General features: G+C 36.4%; 1 protein-coding gene across 1 annotated transcript in view; it reads left to right on the forward strand.

Moving 5' to 3' along the window:
- SCAPER (S-phase cyclin A associated protein in the ER) overlaps positions 1-20,361 on the forward strand; it is a 346,678-nt gene that overhangs the window by 235,054 nt on the left and 91,263 nt on the right. The window contains exon 24 of the mRNA XM_077827620.1: positions 8,930-9,045. Coding sequence (XP_077683746.1) covers positions 8,930-9,045 — 116 coding nt within the window. The remainder of the gene's footprint in view (positions 1-8,929; positions 9,046-20,361) is intronic.

The following is a 20,361-nucleotide window of genomic DNA, read 5'->3' on the forward strand; positions in this document are numbered from 1 at the left end:
CTACAACCAATTCTTATTAACTAAACTAAAATTTATTAAAAAACAAAAGAGAGAGAGTATGGTTAAAAGATCAATATACGTACAGACATGAGTCCAGTTCATTTAGGTGCATATTCATAGTAGAGATCGTGAGCTTCATAGGTGCAAAGAGTTCTTTCAGAAATAGTTCATAGTTAATAGTCCAATGTCCAAATATCACATTCAGGGCATACCAGCATAACTGGGACTTCAATCTTGCAATTCAAACTTCCCCTGAAGAAGGTTAAGCAGACCTGAGATCACAGAATCAGGAGCCAGGATCTTTTATACAATTTCATTTCCTCTTTGGCAAGCTGGGATTTCCTCACGGAACATATGGCCATTTGTGTTTTCCTCCACCATTCGCAGTACATTTCAAAGAGAGATGAATACCAATATATCCCGTGTTTACAGTTCCTTTAAATTATATCAGAATACAGCATAGACAGGGACTGTTGATTACATTGTCACCCTACTCATACATATTTAAATACACAAAAACACAAACATTATCTCCCCACATGTCTTCTTTGGGTTATTTATTTTGCAGGATGTTTAACCTTTTCTATCCATGCATCACAGTATTATTATTATACTGATTTTACAAAACAGAGCCTTACTAAGTAGGCTCAAAAATGCCAATTGTCATTGAAAAATTTGTTTTGGGATACTTTCCACAGAGATTGTCACCATATAAACTTTTAATACTACAGCACTGATGAAAATAGGCGTCTTTTTTTTTTCTCTTAAGCACACAGATTTCACTAAAGTTCAAGACCAAGAAGTCATCAGAGATGATTTTAAAATAAATAAATAAATAAAAAGACAAGGAGCCAGCCTGGGATCCCCCTGTCTGGATTTTTTTTTATGAGGCTTTGAACTGTATTTCTTAGCCACTGGCACTTTAGATAGAATCTTTGCTAAAAACTAAACTATAGGAGAGAAGAAAATATTTCTTAAAACAGAGCGTAACTGTATTTCACTAATTAATAACAAACTCTTCTTTCATAGGCTGACCACTGCTGCTTCAATTTAATAAGTACAGAATTCAGTTGCACAGATTGAGTGTATTCTCTCAATAACAGAAGGCAAAGTGTACACAAGTATTTGGTTTAGATCCAGCAAGTCTTCAACACACACAACTTCAGTTGGAGCTAATATGAGGTCTGTGCATGCAGGGCTTTTCCATGATGAATCTTTTAATTTCAAAGTAGCAAGCAAGCCTTTTGGGGATCAGGAAAGATTCTTCCCTGCATTCACCAAAGTCTCAGTGGCTTGGTTTTGGTTTTGGTTTGTTTGTTTTTGCATAGCAGTAGTTTAAAAACTTTTTTTTTAAGTTTTTAATTTTTTTTAAAAGAGATGATAAAAAGTTTAAACTTTCAAAGGGTTTAAAATTGCATGGGATAGAAATGGGAGAGTTGTCATCAAAACATTTCAGATAAAAAAGACTGACTTATTTCTGGTCCTATTTTACTATGTAACTGATAATATAAGACAGTGACAGAGGAAATATGTGAATGGTGAATTCTTGATTTGAATATTCATTCATAGATTTTTTTTAAGGCTATAAGAGATCATTATAATCATCTAGTCTAATCTCCTGCATAACACAGGCTATAGAATTTCACTCAGTAATTCCTGCATCAAGTCCCTAATTTATTGTTAAATCAGGAGCAGATATTTTAGAAAAATACCCAGTTTTGATTTAAAATTTCAAATAATTGAGAATCCACTATATCCATCAATACGTTGTCCCAATTGTTAATTATGCTCAGTATTAAAAAATTGTGCCTTATTTCTGGTCTGAATTTGTCTAGCTTCAGCTTCCAGACATTGGATGATCTTATATCTTGGCATGCTAGAAAATAGAGCCCTCTCCTGCTAGAAACCTTCTTTCCATTTAGGTATTTAGATACTGTGATGAAGTCACCTGTTATAACCTTCTCTTGTATAAACTAAATAGATTGAGCTGCTTTAATCTCTCAATGCAAGGCAGGTTTTTCAGAGCTCGACTCATTCTTGTAACCCTTTTCTGAACCCTTTCCTGTTTGTTAACATCCTTTTTTAAAGTGCGGAACCAGAGCTGGATGACACTGTTCTAGTTATGGTCTCACTAATGTTCTGAAATAGTGCATACAGAATTCTAAAAGTACTATTTGTTAAAGTTCAGTTTATTTCTGTGTAGGTGTTATTGTATGTTGACTGTTGGCTTGTTCAAATAAGTCCAATTTTTCACCTCCTCTAGTACATTATTTGCCATGGTTTCAGAAATGTAAAATAGCTATAGAATATGAAGAATTGTAAAATAACTAAATGAAATTAAATGTTGTAGCAGTGAAGACACACTGACGTGTTTTTTCTTTGTGTATTGTTTGTATAGACTGATATAGTGCAGTGTAATAGGAAATAAGCATACATGCTTTTTAGAAATTTTTTTTAACTTTTGTGATTTTTTGTATGAAAGAAGGTAGATCAAAAATTCTTTTAAGCTACTTTAGGTTAGTTAGCTTGCTAACTTTTCAAGTTTGCAGACTTGCCAAACCTTCTTGTATCATTCGGTAAGTGGTGCTTCTGGAGGTACCGCAGATGCCAAACCCTTGATAAAATCCACCCTATTTTGTTAATGAACATGCAAACAATTGTTCCCCATCTGCTGCCTCTTCTAAAAGGCTAGGAAGCCCTTCCTTCTTGATCACAAAGAACATAATTATTGTCTGTAGAAGAGTCAAGTACAAAGACAGTTCATCCAGTCTGACTGCTACTACACTGCAGGCCACCAAAGATTAACAGCTGCTTCTCCTTTGATTAGGTTAGGTAATAATAGTTACTTTAGTTAATAATTGGATGGATTCCCAGGCCATGTAATTCAGGTTTAGGCTGTCATTTTTTGCTGGCATGTAGCTGAGCTGTATTATTGGAATGGAGCCTGTAATCCTATTAGTCAGTTGTCACTCAAGTCATAGTTGAGAAGATAAGGGGAATTCAAATCCATTAAGGTGTTGTAACAGGTAGGAAAATGAGTGAACCACACACATTCAGTTTTCAGGGAACTTTCTTGATTGTGCTTCTTTAATTAAATCCAAATCACTCTAATTATAAAAATAAATAATGTTTGTGTAAATATTTTATTTTTCATAATTAAATTCTGTCATAGAATTGTATAAACTAATCTATATAGGAAATAAAAAAATTATCTTTGTTTACTTATCCATTCCTACATGGATACTTCTGAATCGATGCATAACTCTTAGGATGTTACATTGAAGTGAGTTACTGTATTTTCTTTATGACAAATTTATAATGGTATAAAGACTAGGAATTAATTTTTCAATACCTCTTTAGTCAAGTGCATTGGCTTTCCTCCTCTACAAACAGGACCACTGCATTTCACAATGACAAATACTTGTGAATGGGCAAAAAAAGCCCTTTTTTCTATCCAGCATTGGTTTTGGCTACTACTGTTACTATTCACGAGATTACATCTCTAGTAAATGTTTTCTAAAGGTTAGTTCAGATCTACATTGCTCAGGAAAACAAAAAGAACAGGAGTACTTGTGGCACCTTAGAGACTAACAAATTTATTAGCGCATAAGCTTTCATGGGCTACAGCCCACTTCATCGATGCATAGAATGGAACATATAGTAAGAAGATATATATATACATACAGAGAAGGTGGAAGTTGCCATACAGACTGTAAGAGGCTAATTAATTAAGATGAGCTATTATCAGCAGGAGAAAAAAACTTTTGTAGTGATAATCAAGAGGCCCATTTAGACAGTTGACAAGAAGGTGTGAGGATACTTAACATGGGGAAATAGATTCAATATGTGTAATGACTCAGCCACTCCCAGTCTCTATTCAAACCCAAGTTAATGGTATCTAGTTTGCATATTAAATCAAGCTCAGCAGTTTCTCATTGGAGTCTGTTTTTGAAGCTTTTCTGTTGCAGAATTGCCACCCTTACGTCTTTTACTGAGTGGCCAGGGAGGTTGAAGTGTTCTCCTACCGGTTTTTGAATGTTATGATTCCTGATGTCAAATTTGTGTCCATGTATTCTTTTGCCTAGAGACTGTCCGGTTTGGCCAATGTACATAAGGCCTTTTTTGGTAATAAATGTATATATTATGATGATAGTCACTTTTGCTCACTTGCCTGTTCATTTGCCTCTGATTTTCTGCATAACAAGTAGTCTCAAACCTGCAAATCCTTTTGCACTTGGAAATCGGATTTTTAAAAATTATGTTGTATGCATATTTGTGAAAATCAATAAGAGGAGGAGCAAAATAGTTTCATATGCTGTTCCTAAATCCAACTGAAATACATTGATTTACATTTTCTGAACAAATATCTTTTATCTGGGTTAGTTTGAGGAATAATTTTCTCAGTCTAAATATGTAACCCCTTCCAAAGGGCCAGATTTTGCAGTCAGGTTTATAGAATGGGTCCCACATAAACATCTATGCTGAAATATTTTGGAACCTAAATATTTTAGGGATCCACACGATTCTTCAACACCACAAAGAGTGTTTTATATTGGATCTGTACCCTTTCCAAATGGGGATTTAGCAGGCAGGCACTGTCATATATTATTGTAGAGTGCCTAGACTATGGGGCTCTGACCTCATTGAGACACCCACTACCACAGTAAAAATGAACAACAATATCTTGAAAGGTCCCTTAAATGTGATTCTTTCCTTCTGCACTGATTGGAATTGGGGCAAGCTTCCATCAAAACGTTGTTTGAGCATGTAGGTAGAATAACCAATATGCCTCAACTTCCTTCAGTACCAAGGTACTGTAGAAATATCTGGGAATGTTTGTTTTTCCCAGGTAACAGCTAATGAAAGCCTTAGCACTTCAGAATACTATATGAATTTGGGTCACATTCTGGAGGAGTTCATTTAAGGGGAAAACAGTGCAAGGGAACCGATATCCTGCACCCATATTTTTATGCTTTCGAAAGGATTTTCTCAGACCAGCACACAGACATATCAAAAGCTGATAATCACCTCACAGCAGATATAATACTAGAAGTATGTATGAAAATTCATTTGACATCTTTTGAATTTCATATTTCTTAGATTAAGAAATTGGTATTATTTTTAATACCTTTATTAATTCTTATTTTTTGCACAACTCATCTTTCTGCTACAGGCCATGATATACGACTATATGTAAGCGAGGGTGCCCTCCACCATACACACACACTTGTTTTCTCACCACTCATTCAGGTGCCATTTTCATTGTTAGGGATCCAGTGACACACAACACTCACTCTGGGAACATTATTAGTGCAGTGTTCAAGAGTAAATGATACTTTTGTGGCATCATTTCTTTGGTTCCCATGACCTCTCCTGACCCAAGGCCAAGAGCCCCAGAATTGTCCCTGAACCTGGGATTCTTGGATAGAAAGGTAGTTGTGCTGTGACTTAATCATTAGGCTGACACACATGTGCCTTATATCAGCAGTTAATTCAGTAATCATCAATGTGTGTCAACAAATAGTTGAAAGACTCTTAAAAAAGTCACTTGTACTTTTGTAACCCCCACTCTATCTAGAACACATCCTTTAAGATAAATTAATCCAAAAGCATACCAGAAATCAGTGATATCAGCAATGGATTCTAGATCACTGAGTGCCAGGTTTTAAAGTTCCTTTACTGCAGTAGGAGCAATGAACAAATAATTAGCTCATGTATTTACTCCAACCTTGCTACCATAATCATTTTAGTTCTTCTCCTCCTAGTCTTAGTTCCATCTGTATAGGGTCAGCCCTTCAAGTCCTCCTCCTCCATTCCAGTCTGTCTTGAAGCAGCTCCTTGGAAACTCCGCAGCTAATCAGATCCTTTTGTATAACATCCCTCCATCCACCACAATAATTTTCGTTAAATGCTTTTATTTAATCTTGTTGTTTTGTCTGTCTTTCGTATTCATGAGGATGTTTATCATCGTAGTATCCAATCACCAAAATGTTCATGGATTTCATTGATGGTTTGGATGAGGAAATAAATAGGACATTAACTATTTTTTCAGAGATACTGAATTAGGAGGAATTGCAAACAGAATGGAGGACAGAGAAAGCATACAAAGGGACCCTAGAAAGATTAGAAATACTGTATAGACAAAAACAGAAGTTCTTCAAAAATGCATGTTAATATTTTTTATCAAAAGAATCTGAAACACAGATACTCAATGGGAGGGATAGATCTAGAAGAGTAATACTGAAAGAGACCTAGACCTAGAGGCAAGAGCAAACATTAAATTAGACATGAGTGTGTAATCTGATACAGAGATCAAAAAGGCCAGTGCTATTTTTGAATACACATGTGAAGACATCCTGTTACCACACATGTAGATAATAGTCCTTTTCTTTGTGGCTTTGATGTGACCTAACCCAAAATGCAGTGTTCATTTTTGGACACTTCATTTCCTAATAGACAGACATTAAACAAGAAAATTTGGTATGGAAAAATTACAAGGAAAAGGAAAGATTTGGAATGAAATATGTTTGTTTGCTAAGCAAAAACTAAAGTGGGAATATGTAATATTTAGTAATGGTGTAATCATGAAGGAGGGAGAAGAATTGGTATAATAAAATTGGGTATAACTTGGAGTAATTAAATGAAACTGAAAAGGGCAAATTCAGGTTGAATGTCAGGAAAGATATCTTGATAGTAAGATCTAAAAGGTTGTAATCCCCCATAGGAAGTGGTGAAAACTGCACTGCCTGTCTCATTTAAAATTAGAGTGGATGCAACACTAACAAATGTACTATAGGGAACAGTCCTGCACTGGCAGGTCAGTGGCTTTTCTATTTGTTATCCTCTGACGCATGTATACCAAATGTATCTAGGAATTCTCATATACATTTCTCTAAATATACTGGACATACATGTTGATTATTTTGTGTATGGGGTTTCTTGGCAACAGTATGTCACTACATGGAGTATACACTTTTAATCACAATGGAAAGTGATAACTTAGAAATGCTTTTAACCTTCATATAGGACTCAGTCCTGCTCACATTAAAGTCACTGGGAAAATTCCCATTTACCTCAATGGTCCAGGATCAGACCTTTCTGGAGGATGTGACTAATAGTATGTCTTCACTGTAGAGCTAAGTCAAATTATCTACACACCAGTTGCTTTTCTAGAGGTAGTCTGGTTAGAGTGGCTACACTGCAAAATAATACTCAAGCTGCAGTGTCCACACTGCACTTGCTTATTTGCTGCACTAAGACTTCTGCTGGCATTTCCTTTGGTTCTTTGTGCTGCAGTAAGCTGAGCCGCTCTATGAATTCTTTCCCAATGAATTGTGGGAAAATTTGTTAGTCCTTTCTGGGCACACGGGAAAAATTGTGGGAAGGCATTGGAGGACTAATGGCACTCAAGTGGAGCTAGCCTGTGTCCACATTACAGAATGGTTTAGTTAGCAACTGACAAATTGTGCTAATTTGAGCTTTAGCCTATACCCAATAGACCAATCATTTCCAATTAAAAACACCACCCTACTTGAGTTAAGGGTTTTTTTGTGTGGATGGGACTCAGGCTAAGCGTCATCAGTCAGGGTAGGTCTTCACTTCAGCTTTAACTTAAGAGTTAACTGGGCTAAAGCTGACTGAAACTGTGGAGTCACATAAAGGTTAAACCTATAGAAATTGCTAGTTGGTTATCTAACCACTTGTGTAAACTGGCACACACAAACAGGTTTCTGTCATTTCACGCCAGTTGTGTCCTTTGAAGATGAGCCTTTTTTGTTGTTTACAAATCCACATCCAATGCACATTAGTCCAAAAAAATTGCTTCTTTATGATCTCTTCAAAATCTAGCTCCCAACATAATGTGAAATGGAGCTAGCAGATCAATGGGAACATTTTTTCTGAAATCTTGGGCATTTAAATAGGGTACAGCTTTACCTTTGGGTGAATGTTTGCTTGAGACAACTAAACTTGCTGGGGAGAAAATTATATGCTCTTAAACAAAACTTGTCTTGTACTGTGGTGTTTACATATGACTTCTAATATTGATAAGAAAAAATATGGGCTATGAAATCCTACTAAAATATTTGTTATTACCATAGTTCATAGGGGGCTGTTCTAACATGGAGCACCCACAGAGTGCTAAGTATTTTACAGACAAATCATATATGAATATGATTCCTACCTCAAAGCTCTTACAGTCTAATTGTAGACATGACACAAGTGAAATCAACAAACAATTGGAGAAGGAGGGAGGAAATTGGAAAAGGAGAGGTTGAGGGTTACCATAATAAGGTCCCACAATTGTTAGGTTTGTTATTTGTGGTGTTGGCGTTGAGTCTGTACCAATAAAATTAATCAAAGTTTTGCTATTGACTTCCAGGGGTCCAGGATCAGATAGATAGATGATACACATGAAGTTTGGGTAATTCCTATTTATGCTTATAGAAATTAATTCCAAAAATGGGGGGGAAATCAGAAATGTTATAAAATACATACTTGTCCCTCATTGTTAAAACGTGTCCTACAAAATTGCACTTTAGCTATTAGCTAAATGAGGCTCATGTTAAAATAATCTTCATTATGGGCCTGATCTTGCTTTCACCGAAGCCCTAAATCAATATCTGTTTAAAAAACTCAAAATAGCTGTGGTATTATAATGAAGTTACAGCATATATAATATCATCAGGAAAAATAACATTGAAGTAACATTCTCTTGTATATTCAAAGGGTTATTCTGTTCCGTGCTTCTGTAGTGAAAGAATCAATGCACTAATTAAAAAGGTGAACAATCTGATTAAACTGTATTAAGATTTTATTAAGTGTACATCAAGGCAGTTACTCACCAGACACATATTTTAAATACTAAATTTGTATTTGAATTTCAGTAAATATTCCATATAATTATTATTCTCTATTTGTGTTTATCCAGAATGCAGCAGATCAGATAGCATTCCGGGTTGCAGGAGGACTCTCAGCCCTTGAACACATTCTTCAAGTAGTGATTTCTTCCACAAATCTGAATGCAGTTTCACGGATTCCTCCCAAGTATGTATGGTGCTACAGTTGTCATTTTGAATCATTACTAGATTATGCCATCACTGATGGGGGATATTTCTTTTCCACTAACCCCATTTGACTTTATTATTTATCTAACTGCTTGCTGCTCCTTCCTTGTGGTGTAGATGTTAAAAACTGAGGGCCATAATCTACCCTGCCATTTAAGTTCCAGATGGAAGACAGTATTTGACCTCAAAACTCTAGGACCAGTTTTAACTCTGTAAGTGTTTCACTGTTTCTGTTTCTTTGAGAGGTGATCTCGCTGTCTATCCAGAGCAAGGAATGCAAGCTCATTCTGGAACAGCAGAGACCCATCTCTCTGTAGAGACGAGACCCACTTTTTAAAAAACTTAGACTATCAAGGTCCTTGGTTTTTTGGGGGGGTTTTAAGTGCTTTTATGTGTTGTGATCCTAACTTGATCCAAAGTGAAACAGTTGTTCCTAGATATCACCTTAGATTCCTCCTGTGCCGCTGACACATCAGGCGGTCCAGTTCCTCCACTGATTACAGTCACTTGCTGATTGTGGCGCTTCTTCCCAGGTTATGCCAGCATATATAGTATAGTATCCTCTGTCACTGTCTGCCAGTTCATCCTTGACCTTCCTTGCTTTCTCTCTCCTCCCTCAAGTTGATAGCAAGTTCAATGCTTGCTAAGCATGTCTCCGATCTTCCATATGGTGTACATGTCTCAATGTCCTGAGCTTTCTTTCTTTGACGATATTTTCTAACATTGCCTACTCTTTGAGCTTCCTGAGTCTCGCATTTGTTATTTTGTCTTTCCATTAAATGTGTAATATCTTCCTCAGCCATCTGTGATGGGCAGCGTTCAACTTCTTTTTACTAGATACTGTCATCAGCCAAGTCTCTGCGCAGTATAATAGCATGCTCAGTACAATCACATGGTATAATCTGACCTTTAATTTGGTATGGAGACCTCTGTCTGACTAGATGTTCATCCTTCCAAAAGTGTTGTTTACTTTTCCTGCTCTCATCTGAATATCTTTATCGCAGCTACTTTAAATGTCATTACACTCCCCAGATAGCCAAACTCTTCTACCTGTTCAATTTCTTTTCCAACCATGTAGACTTTTGCATCTATTGTTCGGTTTCCTACCTTCATGTAACTCATCATTGCTAACACATTTTACATCATTCATGATACCTTTTGTTGCCTGCTTCATCACCCAATCTATTGCTAATGCAAAGAGTATTAGTGGTAGCACACACTCTTGTCTAACTCCAGTCACAATATCAAACCACTTACCCAGGCCTCTGTCTGATCTGAGCGTCTACTTTCATCGTATAAACTCCTTCAAATGTTGATCAGCTTGAATGGTATCCCATAGCTTCTAACAATACTCCTCAGCGTTTCTCTGTGGACACTATCAAGCACTTCCTTAAAGTCAATAAAGTTGATTAAGATGTTTTTTTTTCTCCCAAGCGATAGGGTTTTTTGGTGATTTGTCAGGGAGTGAATATCTATTCCCACAGTGATCTGTCTGGAGGGAACCCAGTCTGTTCTTCTCGTAATATTCCATCTGCTGCTTTCTTCATTCCATGCAGGATAACAGTAGCCAATACGTTGCCCAGAATTGATAGCAATATAATACATCTCCAGTTTGTGCACTGAGGGAGATCACCCTTTTTTGGTAATATCATGATGATACTGTCTTTCCAGTCTTATGGCACTTGTTCTTTCTCCCATATTACATCACAGAGTTTTGTTGGCTGCTGAGTCAGAATTTTGCCTCGTGCATTTAGTACCTCTGGTTGAATTCTGTCAACCCCAGGAGCTTTGCCGTGTTTGATGTCTTTGATGCTCCTAGATATTGCTGTCTAAAATTGCTACTGGAAATATATCTAAGTTCACTAGTAGTGCAGGAATGCCTCATTATAATGCATGAGAAATAAAAGGCTGAAGGTAAAGCATCAGGACCCTGAAAAGGTTGCCAGGTGTCAGAGTGGGCTGCGGTTGGACAGAGCTCCTGCAAAAATGGTAACTTAGGCGAAATTCATTAATAGCGTGATCTCCTTCTTTATCTAATCTTTCAGCTGTAATTCGTATCCACTTTAAGGCCCTGTTACACTGCCAGAGGAGAGTAAAGAGGCTTTGGTGTGATGAGAATTGGGTCCAAGGTCTTCTCTCTTGAACTGTTTTCATTGTGTGTTCGGAAAACACCAGCAATGTTTAGTGTACTACAGAACAGCAATACTTCATAGATTTCCTGTGGAGTTTGAGTGCTAAATTGTCTAGTGTAAAGTGTGATGAGGCAGAGCTGCATCTCAAGAAAAAGAGCACTCAGAGGTAAAATGCCTCTTGGAGTTCCCTATTTGCCTGGAAGGAAGGGGAAAAAAAATTGCTGTACAACTTTTATGTCATGTAGCATCTGGCCTGCTCCACTGGTCAGCATGTAGGGATGATTCCTTTTCCAGTGAATTGTTCCTAGGGCAAGTAACTTGGTATCAGTCTTTGCACTCCCTCAAGCGCAGGAGCTGTGATAGTAGATGACCCTTATAGGTGCAAAGGTGAGAGTCCTGTCTCCTTTCTCACACTGTGTGGCCACAGTTTATCCCTAACTGTTTAGAATGGCATTTTTTAATTTTTTTTAAAAAGTCTCATTTTGTCGAGGGAGTTTGAGAAAATTGTGTTTACATTACTGAGAAAATTTTGTTTAAAGTTTGCTAGACAGTATGAAAATGTATTAGTTTTGAAAGGAACTTGCTGTGCTGATAAATGAAAACCAGCTTCAGCTGCAGTGTTCATATAACTGAAAAAAAAATCTTAGAAGATAAAATCAAAACTTTTTTTTATCCTCTTGCATATTAACTACTCACCCTGTGTCTGGTTCCAGTGGTTCCTTACTTTCATGAGCACTAAACTTACTATTTTTAAAGGTTTCAGTGTAGCAGCCGTGTTCGTCTGTATTCTCAAAAGGAAAAGGAGTACTTGTGGCACCTTAGAGACACACAAATTTATTTGAGCATAAGCTTTCGTGAGCTACAGCTCACTTCATCGGATGCATTCAGTGGAAAATACACTGAATGCATCCGATGAAGTGAGCTGTAGCTCACGAAAGCTTATGCTCAAATAAATTTGTTAGTCTCTAAGGTGCCACAAGTACTCCTTTACTATTTTTAAAATACTTTTTGCTTAAAATGTAATACTTTATATTAACACACAAGCTTTTAACTCTCTTTGAACTGTGTTCCCAAATCAAATATCTACAGAAAATAGAGATAAAGATTAATCTTTCTATCTGTTTTATATATCTAACAGATTCACAGAGAGACATCCGTAACAATAATTTTGCTCTGGTACTCAAAGTGATTCATTTGAAGTTATTATAAATTGCAATCTCTAGTAAGAATCCACAGATATAAAACGTAACTTTTTTTTTCAGAACTAAAAGAAAACAAACTGAACTCTTAGAAACACATCATTGAAATGAACAATGTCTAACTGTTGGACTGCAGGGTGTCGTGTAGCTTACTCTGAAGAAAATAGAGTAATAGCAACCTTCTCTAAGTGAAAAGGATGTGTTAATACACTAAATCTAGGAGTCTCTTGAGAATATCACTAATAATGCTCAAACAATTTTGAGGAAATGATGGACATTTTTAAAAAGACCCTTCTCCATTGTAAGGAATCAGTAGATCTCTTTCTCATCCAGGTACAAATAGGCATTGCTGTATTTTTCTCAGCAAAATCATTGAAGAATCTCTTAAGGATGTTTTTTTCCATCTATATACAAGATGGCAAGACCTTGACTCAATATTTTAAATCATTCTGCCCTTCTGAATACTGGCTTCTGCATTCACTCGTGCATAAATATATTTAGGAATGATGGATGATAGTGGAGTATTATGGGGAATGATGGCATAGGATTAAAAGAAATATAATCAGATATTTAATTTTAACTAGTTTTATTAACACAACATTCTATTTAGTACTTCTTTTAAAAAAGTATCCTGCTGGAAGCAGTCACTTCCAACAATTATTTTGTTTGAAAAAATAAGAAAGCTGTGTACAATTAAGAAGACAGAAACTTTACTCCTTATTTTATTCTTTTCTTCCAAAGAAGCCATTTTCCTTTTATGTTGCATTCATTGTATGTAGTAGGCTATCAATCTGGAGCTTGCAGCTTTTGTAAATTGCCCACTGTTCTCAAAGTCTTCCATGTCTTCACAATAGCTCTGGTCACTGAAACACGCTACTTCCAATTGAGGAGGCATCAAAAATAGCAATGGACCTTTATACTGGAGTATTTAAATAGCAAGACAGTTTACACTTGAACAATGTAGTTTTGACTTGGAGGAGAACCAAATTATCTTCAAATGCATAGCTCAGAACTTTTTTGAATAGAGGTTAGTTAATTAGCATTGCTGTTCCCCAGCCACATGCTATTAAACATGGTATCAAATTCAAATATGTTTATGTTTATATTTAAAATACTTTTTTAACCAGTGAGGCCTGCATGTTGGGAATGCAGTTGCTAGGCAGTCATGCATTACAGCTGGGAAATATTGTCCAAAATGTAGTTTAAAATTCTTTCACTTTCTGAATATCCTTCTATTGGCAAAAAATTGCAGCACATGGAGAAAAATAATAGTTTAGTAACTTCGTACTGTGCAAGAAATAATAAGTAAATATTTTTACTATGATATAGTTCGTTCTTTTAAAAATGTGAAGCATCTTTGATTTGTGTATGATTTATTAGCAGTACAAATCATGACTCTTTGAAAGGTATTTGAAAATGCTGAACACTTAGCACAGGATATATGTTTTCAGATTGCTTCCTAGACCGTTTGTATCCTGTGATTATGAGTAACATTATAAACATTATAAAACATTTTGAAAAGTGGATAAAGCAATTTTGCATTTGTAGGGAACTTACAAACAGCTGTCAGTTATTTTGACATTTTTTATGTTCATGGAAATTGAAAGAAATGGTAACATTCCAAAATGATGCAAAACAAGTACATTAAAAAAAAATAAAAATCATTCCAAAACAAAGAAATTCTAAATTTAATACTGACATTCCTTCCAACAAATACTGTGCGAATGGAACTTTTTGCTGGGATTTTGTGTTGTATTTCTCTGAGGCATTGATACACAGTTCCATTTACAGATTTATCATAAGTGTTCGGTTCTGTATAGGCTAATTTCAGTTAAAATTTACATAACCATTTCAAATGTGCTATTCTGAGATTAATTTTAGTAGGAAAGGTCCTATTAAAATCCAGTAGGATTTTACATTGTGCCCATGCTATTTGTATACTATTATGGAATGCAATACATGTTAATAGTCTATTATTATTAAGATAATCTACTGTACTGCACATGATAAGAAACTGCTTTTGAAGTTAAATATCTCAGCCAGTTCAACATACCAAGAGGGTCTGGCCAACAGGCATCACAAACAATATACCAGGTGGACCTACTCCACAAAATAGGTTATTTACTCTCTACAACATCAGCATTTCAGGTGCAAATATTGTCTTGGGTTTTTAATTGGAAAGTTTTTGGATTAATCGAAAACTTTCAGAAATTCTGTATGTTGACTACATTGTAAATGAAGGAAACAGATGAACTAATGACATAAATTTTACATATTACAAATTATATAACTGAGTCTGAGAAACTTGTCTGGCCAAGTTTCAGCCTAATGCAAATAAGAATGGCAGATTTATAAACCCTTCAAAAATGAGGCTAGACTGGGAACACAAAGAGAGCTATAATGTCAGACTTCACCTATTTTTCTAGCTCTGTTAAAAGATCTGTGAGAGATAACTTTACCTTTAAAATAATGAAGGTAACATTAGAATTTAGAGTATGTCTGTTTATTATAGTATATAAAATAAACATGTATTGGCACCATGATTCATTCACATGGTGTATCTATTCCAAATCAGCTGTCGCCAAGATCAGAATCAATATAGTTCACTAGGTAGATCAGGAAATCCCAGTTTGGAGGTTTTATGTTGTAGAGTTTATGATTAAATGTGTGTGTGGATATTGGCATTCATGAAACTATAGTATTTTTATGAATGGAAAGAGTTGCAATGTTTTTTTGTGTTTGTCTAAATAGTAAGTGATCAGGATTAATCTTTTCAGATCTAATGTATTTATTGCAATTCATTGAAGTAGAAAGACATTTTAATTATTTTCTTAATAGACTATCTTATACAATGCATATTTCTTTATGCAATTCATGATCTTTATGTTTGCACCTGTATATTTTACATGAGGCGTATGTATTTACTTGTAAACATCACTTCATCTCTCTTTTTTTCTCTTCTACTTCCAATTTTTAGAGTTCATGTGGTACAAAATAGTAGTTAAAATGTTCAGGATAATGGACTCCATAAGCAGTAAGAATATGTGAATGCATTTAAAAGGTATTGTGCTAAAATGTGACCATTTTATGAGACTACAGAGAAATTGAAAGACATCTAATTGAAAACATAGTTTTATTTGTCATATGTTAACTTGTTCCTGAGTACAAATAATAAATTCAAAATAGTGGGGCAAAAATTGTACATAGGCATCATGGTGGCCCTCTACGCAGGAGTGAATTTCACCATTGGAGACTGTGGACGCAGAGATACATCTTCCTAAGAATTCATTTGACTGGGCATCTGAAAAATAGCAGTGTACTGAAGGTTAAGAAGTAAAATTTAGTAGAACTTTTACTGCTATAAAGGCAGCAGTATTTCTACCAGATTATGCCCTTTTTCACAAGTATGGATCTCACTTTGCTAGTCAGGCTGTAAGAGGAATTTTCAGATTTGCAATTCAGAAACACATGGTATTCAACTAAAATCTATCACCCTTTCTTGAGCTTGATTTAAGTGTTTTTGTTAATGTCCGGCTATTGCGAAATAAGGACAGGAGACACTGGATATGGTTTAATCAGGCCACAGCTGTGTTATTAGATGTCTGGGACTACCCGACAGATAAAAGTGTACAGTGCAGGTAACTCCATGATCATTTCAACATCTACCTGGGGGCTTCCGCCAGCCTCCCCTTTTTTCCATCCTGGTCCAGCAACTCATTGCTGGGACCTTACCACCCACCCCCCTCGAACAAGGGTTAAGGTGGGTTATACGGAAGTGGGGTTGGCTCCCTGCCGTACCAGTCATAGTACCCGAAACACTCTCCCCTCCCCCGTTTCACTCTTTAAAACAAAAACCTCTTTTTTAAGTCTTTAACAAGCCATTTTTCTGCTCACTGTATCCCTTCCCTATGGAGTACCTGCACTGAATAGGTGCCCCACACTTACATAATGAGTTGCAACATCATAGACTATCTCCCTTCCCTACTCACCATAACAAAGCCTCTGCAAACCTGCTGTGGGGATGGCAAAAAAAGCCCCACTCCAATTAGCCACTCTGGTGGTGAGGGAAAACTTCCCTTCCAGCCCCCTTGGAAAGGAGTGACTATCATAATGCCCACAGCAGATGCTAACCAAACCTGGTATTTTCCTTCCTCCAAGGAGAGGGAGGACAGGTAGGTGCTGCTCCGCCTGGTCCAGGGAAAAGAGGCTTCTCCCACTGGGCTTGCCCCTTATCCATTCCCCAGCCCTTCCAGTCTCTGGGGATGAATCAGCATCGCAATGCTTACCCAGTCCCCCTTTACAGCAAATTCCGAGTCTTTTTCTCACCCCCTGCCCATAAAGCACTACTATACCCCTTTCCTGGCAAGCTGGACAATGCTCCCCGCCCCCCCCCCACTTAAAAGTGCAGTGCAGTCATTTGAGATGTTAATTGCCCAATTTATTTCTTAGTTTATTCTTAGAGATGCTTCTCTTCTTTTGATGTGGTGGAGTGGTGAACTAGGAGTTATTGGTACAATTTCCCTTTATGTATTATGAACAACATTGCATCAAGATTTATCTTTTATACAAGAAAATAGAACATCATCATGTATTCCTTTATAGACCCAAATACACCATGGAGTGTCACAAATCCACATCATATTCCTGAGTGTTGTGCTTTGCGTTTGGGGTGACAGCTGTGAAAAAACTCAGAGCGAGACATTGGCTGTTACACACATGTGCAGAAATTGGATTGTATACATTATTCTTACTAAGGTTGCATTTAAATTTATGCATGACATTTTTCTTCCAGATTTAACTTTTTCAGACAATATAAATATCTTGTGTGTATGTTTTGTCGTTGAGGATGTTAACTAACACCACCATTTTTCAAACCATACCCCCTTTTGAGGGCTGTGCTAACAGAAATCCGTAGCTATCAGGGCTTTTTTTAGTGAATGGCAAAACCTCACTTTGGCATGGAATCTGCTTTTTATTTTAACCCGTTAAAAGTGTTATACAAATCAACTTTAAAGGTTTCACAGAGGGGGTCTAATACTATCAATTGGTGCAAACCTTCCCCTCCAGGTGACTTTGTTAAAGTTCAGATAACAGGAAAATGAATGTGCTATGTAAGTAAACTGTAACTGGATTGTTGAGAGCAAGCTCCAATTCCATAGGACGTGACATTCTATGAACAACTGAAGCATGCTGAGACTTGGCTCTTTCAGAGCAACCATTTTTTGCTCTCCGTACAGAGAATCTGTGTGATCTGATGCCTGTTCACCTGCTGTCACAAAAACTCCTTCATACAAACAAATTCTTAAATAAGAGGATTTTTTCAAGATGAGAAGTTTTCCAACTGACTATCTTTAAAAAGCAAAGCACAGTCATTGGTTGTAGCTGATTCTTTAAATGAAAAATAAAATGTAAATCAATTTTCTTCTTGCCTTAAGTTTTGAAAGAAGTTTGCAATTTACTTTTCTTAGGTTATTTTGTGTTTTGATATAATTTACATCTCTGCTGCGTTTTTAAAGTTCGAGTACAATGAAATGGCATTGTCCTATGTTTAGTGCTAACACAATCAAGAAGTAAAAACGGGGAAATAAATTAAACTAAACGTTGTCATGTATTAATTATCTGCGTGACTTCCCCCACCAAAATAGGTCTTGCTAAAGGATACCACTCCATTTAACTAAAATAGACAGTTTGTGTGGCATTGTATGATTTAACCATTTATGCTCATCTTAAATTAGGAATCTGTCTGCTATTTTGTGATGAGGTTAAGCTATTTAGAAGTAGGTGAGGAGATTACACAGGCTATTATCCACATCTCTCTTTCCCCAAAATCCTGGCAGCATGGTGCAGATCAGAACTTTAATCCCATGTCTACAAGATAAAGCTTTATTATAAAAAGATTTAACAATATGCCTGTTGTTTTGTACTGCTCAGATTGTTAGTTAGACCAGCAGGACAGCAAATGCTGCAAGAAAGATGTGGCATTTGTAAAAGACAGATGATCCATTTAGTGTGGGGGGGTCACTTTTTTAAGAACAAAACACTCAAAGGGGAGGAGAAAGATTTGGATTATAATAGGTTTTATTATTGGTGTTAAGGTATTAAGAATTAGTGTCCAGGTGTATTATTTTTAGAGAAGCATTTTATAATTTTCATAACTGATTGACACTGTTGTTCAGCTTTCTGATTACAGAACAAGCCATAATTTAGCATACTTGAGTAAAAATTCCCAGTTTTCTAATATTTTATCTGTGTGCCTTCAATGAAAATCAAATTGGAATTACACAGCAAAAGCCCTGCATGAGTAACAGAACCCAGGCAGGGAACAGGATTACTGCCTCTGCCATGGTCTTGCTTACTGACCTGCGGGCAAATCACTTAACCTTTCTGTGCTTCAGTTTGGCTACCCATTTTCCAAACAGATAAAGTAATATTTACATATGACAGAATCGTGTTGCAAGGCTTAAATAGTTAGTTCTCTGAGTGAGTTGCACAATATAAATGCAAATTATTCAGAGGCTGATATCAGATAGATGGGGGGACATTTGTTACCGTTAAAAACTTGATTTGAGGGGGAAAATGTTTTTCTTTCCTTGCGTCTTGCCATACTCCTTCTTTCGTCATCCAGTCATAGTAAGTATCATGGGAAGCCAGCCGGAGCCGGAGCTGTAGTGTGTAGAGAATAGTCTGTGTAATATTGTAGATAGAAGGATATACTTGTTAGCATTTGCAGTGTAAAATAAAATATTTTGTGGCGATCAGATTAACCACTACCTTAGACTGAAAATACTTCCATAGTTTGCTCTCCCATTTTACAGTTTTTGATCTACTTTATAAATATTTCCGAGTGTGAAGTGCTCTATTTATTCAATTTTTAAGTATTGTTCACAATGCTTGTTACCTGAGGTCCAAAACAAGCTTTTTCTGCAAGGTTACTCTCTCTGGGGAAACATTCATTGCAGACTGGCAGTTGGTGTGAGGGCATAAGGGTTCTCTGAAGAGAATGACCTCCTTGCAGATCAACATCCAAAACTTGCAGCATCTGTCGGTTTTCATGACCGTTTCTGTCTCTGTCTGTAACAGAGCTGGGTTTCACATTTGACAGTACTCAAGCACAAATCAACATTGCCCTGCTGCACTAGTATATGAACAAACTGTGTAGATGGAAGGAGCTTTTTTGGATTGTTTAGAATGGATTTTAGTGTGGGAACAGTTTCTTTCAGTTAATAAGTCAGGGCCTCTGAACTTTATACAAAAGTCTGCCAGATTCTACCATAAATGTAAATATTGGGAGTAAATTGTGCATTTGATTTGTCATATGTCATATAATAACTTATTTATAAGAATGGATTCCAAACTTAAACATTTGCTGGTGAAAAATAAAGGAGGGTTAGTTCTGTTGGCTTCCACTATTTCTATTTATTAGTTGTAGTAAGTCTTTAGAGTGAGAGCCCGTTTGTGTGTCAGAGAATTTAAGATCGCGTTGATGATCTACAGAATAAACAGGTAACTGTGAATTAGGATGTGTAATTCCTTTGAGGATTTCTGATGACATTATAAACCATGTGAGTGAAGCTCAAGTGTTTGTTTATGTCTTTAAGTCTTCAAAATCTAGAGATGGCATTATAGCCTCATAATTCAACATTTGCCTGGTTAATTTTTAATTTTATATTTCATCCTGTATCCATACCTTCTCTCTTCCTTTAGTGTTCCACTGCTTGCCATTCTGTCTCTCTCTCTCCATTCTTTAACTGCTAACCCATCTGTCACCTCCATTCTGCTCTTTTTTGTCAGATACCAAAGCTAACTGCTTTCTTTTCCTGTCAAAACAGTGAGAAGGCCTCTCGAGGAGCTCTCCAGGTTCTGTTCAAACAGCAGTGGTTGGTAAAACTTTGCAGTTCACCCTTGTGGTAGCACAACCATGAATTTGATTGTTTATGTCTTGTAATAACTCACCCAATAATTGAG

The sequence above is a fragment of the Eretmochelys imbricata genome, chromosome 10 (genome assembly GCF_965152235.1).
Source record: "Eretmochelys imbricata isolate rEreImb1 chromosome 10, rEreImb1.hap1, whole genome shotgun sequence".
Classification (NCBI taxonomy): Eukaryota; Metazoa; Chordata; order Testudines; family Cheloniidae; genus Eretmochelys; species Eretmochelys imbricata.